Source organism: Dendrobium catenatum, unplaced genomic scaffold (assembly GCF_001605985.2).
Source record: "Dendrobium catenatum unplaced genomic scaffold, ASM160598v2 fragScaff_scaffold_315, whole genome shotgun sequence".
NCBI lineage: Eukaryota > Viridiplantae > Streptophyta > Magnoliopsida > Asparagales > Orchidaceae > Dendrobium > Dendrobium catenatum.
Genome location: NW_021318777.1, coordinates 575,430 through 585,691, shown reverse-complemented (window position 1 = coordinate 585,691; position 10,262 = coordinate 575,430). Strand labels below are relative to the sequence as shown.

The window sequence follows — 10,262 nt, the reverse complement described above, 5'->3', positions numbered from 1 at the left end:
GGTAAGACCTTCAGCCATAGAGAATTGAAATAATTAATTTAGCTAATCTGTAAATTAAATTGATCAAATACTACAATAGAAGGGGGAACTAACCCTAATAAATCTTAGGATGAACTTACCCTATTTTTATGAGAAATACTTTAATGTATATGTTGCCAATTTTTAATAAAATTTATGCGATTATAATTCCTAGGTTTTACTCATTATTGAAATATCTTTTCTAATTTCAAAAATATTTAGATTTCTTTCTCAAAATTTTTATATTTAAAGGAATAAACATAGTTGTAAAAAAGATATCTCAATTATAAAATTTGCCACATGTAAAAAGGAAATGAATAATTAGTTAATCTCTTTCACTTGTTAGTTGAAATTTTTGACTACCAATTAAAAAATTTTGAAGTGTATGCATGCGAGGTGTTTGAGAGTTTTTCTTAATAGGCCTAAGTGTAAAAATAAAAAAAAAAAAAAAAAAAAAAAAAAAAAAGTTAACCTTGCTCTCTGCCTATAAAAGATGAAGGAAATCAAGTCCTCAAGTCAAATCAAATAACCAATAGAAGAACCAATCAATGGAGTTCTCAGGCAAACTCTTCATCTTCCTCCTCCTCCCCCTCCTCCAAATTTCAACTTGCGATGCCTATGCCAACCCAATCTATCATGCATGCAGCAAAAACTTCACCAGCGACAATCTTATTCAAGACAGCATCAACAAAACACTTTCCAGCCTCTTAGCCAAAACTTCTCTCGATAGCTTCGGCATCTCCTCCTTCGGCGACGGCTTTTTCACTATCTTCGGTCTCAGTCAGTGCCGAGGAAACCTCACCGTCGACCAGTGCGCACCTTGCATCACCAAAGCCACCGAAGAGATCCGAACACTCTGTCCGAATTCCGCCGAAACTCGCATTTGGTACGACCATTGCTTCCTTCATTATGGCACTACTAAATTTTTCGGCGAGCCAGACACCAGCTTTACTCGCGTTTTCTCTTCCGGGCTTATCGCGGCGGATCCGATTAAATTCAATTACGAACTTATGGATTTAGTATATCGGATGAATGCGATGACGGTGGGAATAGATGAGAAATTTTCAATGTATGCTACCCATGTGAGTAAGAACTTGAGTATATTTGCAACGGCTCAATGCACGAGAGATCTTGAGGAATTGGCTTGCAGACAATGCTTGGATAAGTTATCTGAGATTTTTTCAGGTTCTTGTAAGTATCATTTAGATTGTTATGTGCTCAGCAGCAGCTGTGTGTTGAGATATGCTGTTAGTGAATTTTTAAATCTGCCTGTATCGCTTAGCCCTCTTGTGTTTGCAGCTGGTTCGGACTAAGTGGTTTGTGTGTTTCTGTATGAATAATTTAGTTGTCATGCTGTAGCAGTGGCAGTAGCAACCGAGAAGTATTGAGTGTGGGAATTGCAGCTTGTTTTTGTGTTTGATGAAATTAATGAAGGGCGGAAGAAGAATCAGGCTCTTGATGAATGGTTTTCAAATTATTTTCTTAAAGCTGCGCTTTGACAATTTGCTTTCAGCTCATTTTGTTTTGCAGAAAAGAGCAAAGCTCATCAATCAGTGATTGAGGGTATGTTTGACTGCAGTTTTTTATAAAGTTGATTGTGAAAACTGTTGTGTAAATTTATTTTTAAGTATTCTGATTATTATCTAAAAAACAATCCAGCAAAAAAATTGCCCTATTTAAACCCTGAATCATAAGCTTACTCCCATTTTCATCTTATTTATGTGGGAGATGAATAAATCTTGCCTGGATTTGTCTTCTTGCTAATTTTAATTTTAGTAGGGAGGAATCGTTCTCCGAAGACTCAACATTATAATTAATTAAAACCTTAAATAGCAAGATAATTATAATTAATTACTTTAAGGATGTTTATTAAATTTTAATTATAATTAATTAAAACCTTAAAAACTTAAGTGAAGGCAACAAACCTACCTTAAGCTAGAGAGATGATCCATGCAAACACTTGGTTTTAATTATATAAGGCAGTTCTAAGTTTTTGATATAATTTCATGGACAACATTAGATCTAATAATTTTGACATTATGTTTTTCAATTGGTGCTCCACCCAAAATATAAAATCTTAATGGTTTGTCATTCAATTCATTAATTTTATTGAGTTATTGTTGTTGCATCCTGCAATATTCGCAGTGGTATGAATATAGATTAACGTCTTAGATTTGTACGAAAATCAAGTATACAATCAGATAAAAGGGAGGGTGTAGCATTCATAAGAGATACCAGAGTTTTTATGTGGAGTCCCTTAAAAAGGTGGAAAAACCATGGGCCCTGACCTAGTTTAAATGAATCCGCTAGTGTTTGTAGTTAATTACGAATGAGGCCCTTCCTTGAGGGAATGCCTTGGTTTGATGTAGTAATTATACATCATATAGTACGCATTACATGGTAAGAATAAAAGTCCATTAGTGATCGTGGTTTGAAAGACCGTTGTGTGGCGATGGAGGTCGAAAGGATTGTGGTCGACGGGTGACCGTGGGTAGTAAGACCGTAGTCTGGCGACGAAGGTCGGAAGAACCGCAGTCGGCGGGTGACAGAGGTCAGAAAGATCGTTGTCATGCGACGGAGGTTGGAAGTACTATAGTCGTCGGACGACAATGGTAAAAAAGACAATTGTTTGGTGACGGAGGTCAGAAGAACCGTAGTCGGCATGCAACATAGTTCAAAAAGATCGTTGTCAGACAATGAAGGTTTAAAGGACCATATATAGTCGGCGGGCGGTAGTGGTAAAATGGATCGTTATTGTATGATGATAGATGTCAGAAGAATAGTAGTTGGCGGGTTACAGTAGTAAAAAAGACTGTTGTCTAGCGATGCATATTAGAAGGACCATGGTCGATGAAGGTAGGCGCTGACGAAGGTCTGAAGGACCACAGTTAGCGCGCCACGGTCGATGGCCGGGCATAAGTTCGACAACAATTGTTGGTCGGGTGTATATTCGGCTTTAGTTGGTGATCGAGCGAAAGTCCAGTGATAATTGGTGGACGGGCGTAGGTCTGGTAATAGTTGGTGGCAATGCGTAAGTCTAGAAAAGTCCAACAACAGTCGGTGACGGGGCAATGGTCGAAGAAGAGCTTGGTGCATGGCAAGAGAAATCTCAGATATCTCTTCCTCTCCTCTCTTATTTCCTCCCTCCTTTTCCTTGCTTCCCCCCACCACTCAATGAAGAATGATGAGTTTATTTAAAGTTTTTTTAGAGTGGCATGACCAGTAAATAGGGAGAAGATCAAAGGCATGTTTGAAGTGTTTTAAATGGATGGCTGATATCCACTCCTTTGACCATGGATGGTTTATTGAGTATTTAAGTGCCTTAATGTTGTGAGAATTCAACGATGTTGAGCTCGATGAATTTGTCTCATCGAGCCGCTCGATTCGACTATAAGCATGTAATGTTTAGGAACTGTTTGGTTATCCAATTTATGATTTGAACCTTCTAAATGCGCTTCGGGTCTTCGGTTTGGACCCTTTTGAGTTTGGATTGAGTCTAATTTGGTGTCTTTGGGTTTGTATTTTTGAGACGTTTAGTTTAACTATAAGTTTACTAAAATCGGAGCTCACATGGTCGCATATTTAATTTTAGAAGTTTCCAACTTAATTTTTCTCGAGATTTATGTCCGATTAGGATAATTTTTTGATGATAAGTCAGTTGCCCCATAGTTTTGGATGTTGAAGCATGCAGAGTCCAAAAATATATGTCATAGCTTTACAAAATTTTCAATGCAAAAATAAAATTTTCGAATAATTACGAGGCACGAGCGCTCCCTGGATGTCAACTTAGACCTCCTCTCAGGGCCATGAATTAAGTAAAATACCATTAATTATAAATTGAAGATGTTCTGAAGTTGACGCATTGATTAAAGCAAAAATTGTTAAAAAATTACTCTTCAAAATATTTGAAATTGCTCTGAATAGATTATAGATGCTCAAATGAGCTTTAAAAGTTCTAAAATTGAATCCAAAATATCAAAAAATAATTTCGGGGACCCAAAAAAATATCTGATTTGGACTATCCGGGAAAAAAATCGAGCCCAAACGCATAAAGGCGGCCTAACAAACTGGTCGGTTGGCCGGTCGCCGCCACCACCTCCTCCGACGAGCTCGCGCTTTGGGGTTTTGGGTAGTTAGGAATTAGAAAAGTTTTCTTAAAAAAAATAAAAATAAAAATAAAATTTGTTGCTACAGTATTGATACAATACCGCCCAACCACAATACCTTCTATAGCACTACTGATCTTCTTACGCTATGTAGCCCGTGATGCAATTATTTCGGCTACAATAATCTCTGCAATAGTGTTTTTGCTACATTAAATTCTTTTGTTCAACATTCGTATTAACCCGCGCATCTACAACACAGTTTTTACTTTATATATTTTTTATATTCTTAGTTTTTTTTTTTAATTTTCTCATAATATCCTTATTTTTGGAATATCTTTGAAATATTCTTATGCTTGTAGAATATTCCTCCATTTTTCTCCAATAAATAGCTCCCTTAGAATAGGGGGAAAATTGCTCTTCTACTCTTTCTACCTTCTTCCTCTAATTTTTTTTAAATTGAGGTCTTCCACTATCTTGAATAGGTGGCATCCCCTATCAATTATAAGTGCACATCTTGTGTAGAAGTTATAGTTTTCAGCCTTCATTTATCTTTCTTCCCCATTTTTTTCTTACTTTAGAGGCTTTCCATTATTTTTATAAGGTGACATCCCTTATCAAAATTTAATGCCACTTTTTAATGTAGAAAGAACTTTGTCCTCTTTTATTTTTCTTCTCCTCTGATTTTATTCTTACATTAGAGGCATTCCACTGTCTGAGATATGTGACATCTCTTATCAAGCTTCAGTTTCTCTCTTTTGTATAGAAGAAGTCACGATAAGAATTTACTTTTTCAATAGATCGCCTTTGACAGATGAAGATCAATTATCTATTGTATCGATGTTCATTTGAGAAAATCTAGCAGTAAAAGTACCAAGGAGGAGAACCAGCGATTGTTAACAGGACTAAATTTTGACGATGATTGAGTAGAAGTCCATCAACGATCGACTATCGGGTGAAGTACGACAGCAGTTGATGGCTGGATGTAGAGCTGAAGGAGATAGTTGGAGGGTATGCTACTAATAGTCGTTGAGCGAAAGCCGATGATGAGTGATATGAAGTGAAGGACTGACAACATATGTTAGGCGAATGACCGATGATGGCGGTGGTCAAGTTCCATTATGTTAAAGGCAATATGCATCCATACTGACATGTGTGAACATCAGACATTCTTGATGGAAGAGGTTGAAGAAGAGTGTCATGTAGTAGTCTGGCTACACACTAATAGTGTCAAATGAGTGAAGGTCTGATGATGATCATGTTATAATCTTTCTTTGAAAAAAAAAAGTTATAGGAGATGCTTTAATGTGCAGTAGAGAAGAGGTCAATAGAATTCACCCAGAATATTTGACCTTATTGAAGTTGTTTGTTGCTTGATGACATTAACTTTTACAAATAATGCCTATGTAATTTTAATTTCAACTTCTGGTGAAAATAAATGAGAGACCCCAAAGCTAAGAGATTGGAAGATCATCTTCATGTTTGAGGTAATATGCTTTATTATTCCTTTTAGCGATGTTCTCTTAATATGTTACAGCTTGAAAATCACAATTTTTTCAAAATCATCCCATGAAAAATCTCAAATAAATACTAAAAAATTCCATAATCTCAATCTTTATAACATATAAAAATTTAGCCCTGAAAGTTTTACGAATATAAAATTATCTTTATTTTTCGGTAATGGAAATACAATTTGATAAAAAAAATAAAAAATATAAAATTATTGAAATCGGAAATAGGGAAATGATTCATTACAGTGAGAATAGCAAATATCCCAACTAAGCCAACCGACAAAAATCACTTTACGTTCTCTAAGGTTTCGTTTGGGACGACCTTTTTATTGCTTCTTAAAACAGCTTTCTAGTACAAAATTTAAAATTTTTGTACTCGAAAGTTGTTTTAAGAAGCAGTAAAAAAGCCGTCCCAAATGAAGCCTAAATCTTGATTTTTTTCTCTCTCCTCTCTTTTTAACTCTTAATTTTCCCTTATCCTGTAAGTTACCGAATAGAGAAAGGGCTAATGGCTTAAGAAATAATAGTGAGCTCTTTTAGATATTTTAAAAATAAAATAGTATAATTTAAATATAATTATATAATATAATCAATTTTTTAGTTGCTCCAGTCGCCTGAGTGAGTCGGAGTTGCTTTCCACGTCAATAAGCACCATCAACGTCAACAGCCAGTTTCAAAAATCATGACTTTCTTGAGAATTCTAAGAAGATTTAACCCTGTCATTATGTATATTTGCTTTCTTGTAGACATCAATTTTCTAAAATCTTTCTTGAAAAAATTAAGCCTTGTTATTGGGCATGGATCCTCCATCTGTAGACATTTGATATTTGTATTTTCCTATTCTTCAAGAATGAAAAAAGGAGAATCTTTGTATCACTCAGTACATAGTGAATTTTATAACTGAGCCATGCCACATGATTTTTTTCTTTCCATATTTTCTATGTAAAAAATTCTTTTAGTCTTAATATTTTTTAATTATTTGTTCGTGCTGAATCTTTGCTCACTGCTAAGATGCGAAATATAAACTCAACCGACTCAAATTTTCTAGCACACACCAATTATGATGGATTTTAATTATCATTATTATTTATATTTTGAGATCAATACAATATAAATTATGTAGGATATTCTTAAATAGGTGATCGAGCATTTGTCCAAGTCCATGAAGTTTATTAATTTGACCAGAAATGCTTTCCCTAAAGACTCTCTCTCTCTCTCTCTCTCTCTCTCTCTCTCTCTCTCTCCCCCTAGGATTAACTCCTATCTTAAGGTTTTGATATACTTTCACAGACAAAATTAAATCCAATAATTTGACATTATTAAGCTTTTATATTGGTGCTTATCATTGTAATATGACAAATATAAAATTGTAATGCTTATCATTCAATTCTTTAATTTTATTAAGTTATTGTAATAAATAATTCTTCCTAATATGCCAATGATTTTGGATGATATAATCATAAATTTGGATATATAATTTTGGGTAATAGGATTCACAATCCAAAATGAAAAAATTAGGAAGAAAGCTATCCCAAACGAAACATTATTATTATTATTATTATTATTATTATTAGTTTTTCTGATTAATAGAAGTGTACTGATAATATTATAAAAAAGTCAATGCCTTCGAATCAATTATAAGACGTGTAATATGACAAATAAATTATTTTATATTAAAATGTATTTGGATAATAATTTAGATAAGGCTAAAAAATGGTATATAATATCACACCTTTTTTTTATTTTTTGTTAAAATGAAGAATCAATGTCATTTACATCTTTTCATATTCTTTCTAAAAAAAGGTTAAATATGTAACAATGGCAAATTTGTCCTTTTCTAACACAAATTTATTGTATAGATTATTTGGCAAGTGCACAATTAGAGTTGAAAGAACCTTTCATTTCCCTAGTAATAATAACAAAGAAGTGGATATTAAAGTTAGTACAGACTTGAATCTATCTAACAAATAAAGAGGGAAAAATCAAGGGAGATGAGTCTATTGTTAGGAAATGATCTCTTAATATGATCAAACATTTTCATAAGATCAACCTTTGTGCAAAAAGACATGTTTAGTACAAATGTATTTGTTTGATTATTTGACACATACTTTGATCAGCTCGATGGAATAAGTAGATTATTCAAAGGTTAATGAGCAACCAACTTTGATTTATATAGTTATATTTTAATTTGTTTATTTTATAAGTTTGTTGACGTTTAACAAGTATGCTACAACCACCGTTAACATCGAAAACCAGCTTAAAAAATCATCACTTTCTCGAGAATACCAAGAAGGTTTAACCCCTATTTTTGGGTATATTAGTCCACATGTGGATATCAATTATCTAAAATCCCTCTTTTAAAAAATAAGCTTTATTGTTGGGCCTAGATCATTCATCTGTAGACATTTGATCTTAGTACTCTTTCTCCTCTTCAATAATGAAGAAAGGAGCATCTTTGTTTTACTTACTACACTGTGAATTTTGTTACAAGGTTAAGCCCCATGGTTTTTTTTTCTTTTTCCATTTTTATATAAACCTATTGTACTCAAATTTTTTAGCACGTAACATTTTGATTTCATTTGTCAGAAATGATTTCAAGATGGGGGGCAACCTTTACTGTAACCTTGAAAGGTCGTTAACGTCGATGACCTGAGCATGAAAAAAAATGAAGAATCAATGTCATTTACATCTTTTCATATTCTTTCTAAAAAAAAGGTTAAGTATGCAAAAATGGCCAATTCGTCCTTTTCTAACACAAATTTATTGATTAGATTATTTGGCAACAAATCAATATGAGCTACGCGAGTTGAATAATACTAGCCTGAATTTGTCTTCCTGATAATTTTAATTTTAGTAGGAAGGAATCATTCTTTGAAGACTCAACATTATAATTTATCAAAAACTAAAATAACAAGTTAATTATAATTCAATAATTTTGACATTATTAAGCTTTTCTATTGGTGCTCTACCCAAAATATAAAATTTTAATGGCTTGTCATTCAATTATTTAATTTTATTGAATTATTGTAATATATATATATATTTTTCCTAATATACTAATGCTTTTTCATTTTTGACGAGTTAATTATTAATTTGGAATAGTTATGGTTTGGCAACAAATCAAGATGAGTTGCACCCGAGTTGAATAATCCTAGCTTGAATTTGTATTCCTGATAATTTTAATTTTAGTAGGAAGGAGTCATTCTCTGAAGACTCAACATTATAATTTATCAAAAACTAAAATAACAAGTTAATTCTAATTCAATAATTTTGACATTATTAAGCTTTTCTATTGGTGCTCGATCTCCCCAAAATATAAAATTTTAATGGTTTGTCAATCAATTCTTTAATTTTATTGAGTTGTTTTAATATATATATATTTCCTAATATACTAATGATTTTAGACAAGTTAATTATTAATTTGGATATATAGTTATGGGTAATAGGATTCACAATCCAAATTGATCAAACTAAATTATTAATTCAATTTTAGTAGCATTTTTTTAAAATTTTAATAGCATTTTTTTTAAAATAATTTACTTAATATGTGGCTCAAATTTTTGACCTTGTAGAAACAATCTTCTTCAATCATTGGGCTATAGACCTTTTCACAATTTAATCATATTTTATATTAAAAAAATAAAATATACACACAATGGACCCAAACTGTTTATATTTATGGGTTTAGGCTTTGTTAGAGACAACATTCTTAATGCTTTCCAGCATAATATTTTTTAATTCAAAAAACTTTAGCATTAGAAAGTTGCTTAAAAAAACACTAAGAAAGCTATCTCAAGCAAAGCCTTAGGCTTCATAATGCAACTTTTTAGTACAAAAATTTCTTGTTCAAAAATTTTTTTTTTCTAAAGAGCTGATTTAGAAAGCAGTAAAAAAGTTATCTCAAATGAAACTTATTTAGTCCTAGAATTACTTATTCAACAATTAGGCTCATAATAGTAAACCTTTTACTCTTTCATTTGAATATTTCCCTAAACTTTTCCCTTTAAATTATTATGGTATTATAAGGCCAATCCATTTAATAATTTATAATTAACAAAAAATGAGTTTTGATAATGAAATTCCGAAGAAAATATGGAAGCATCAATAACTTAACTACTTATTTTCAATAGTTAAAATTTTTAATGAATTTTCTAATTTTTTGTTTCTAAGATTCTAAAAAATTGAAAATTAATGTAAATGGAAATATTAGAGCTAATTTTTCATAGTTAAAAAACAATTTCAAAATTTGTGAAGTGGATAAAAAACATTAATAATGGCTATCTAATATTCATAAAGGGACCATATGCAATTAGTTATAAAAATTATAATATAATTATTATAAAAAGAAATAAATATTTCAAAATAATCTTATTATCATATTCATACTGCTACGACACTCTATCAATTATAAAAAATCATTTCTCATCATAGAAAGTTATATAAATATTAAAAAATAATAATTATAGCCAAATGAGAATATTTCATTAATATGAAAAATGTAAGAAAATTGTGTCAAACAATTATATATATCATTATTATAATTATTTTTTATATTGTTAAGGTAAATTAATTACAAGCTCACATTAGTCTAAATACGCAAAATTTTAATTCTATAATCTCAATGATGGAA

The 10,262-nt window shown here is 31.7% G+C and overlaps 1 protein-coding gene across 1 annotated transcript in view; it reads left to right on the top strand.

The window, feature by feature from the left end:
* The first annotated feature begins 538 nt into the window (after positions 1 to 538).
* Positions 539 to 10,262, top strand: part of LOC110115856 (cysteine-rich repeat secretory protein 55) — a 10,417-nt gene continuing 693 nt past the window's right edge. Inside the window, exon 1 of the mRNA XM_028693538.1 lies at positions 539 to 1,320. Coding sequence (XP_028549371.1) covers positions 567 to 1,320 — 754 coding nt within the window. The 5' untranslated portion in view covers positions 539 to 566. The remainder of the gene's footprint in view (positions 1,321 to 10,262) is intronic.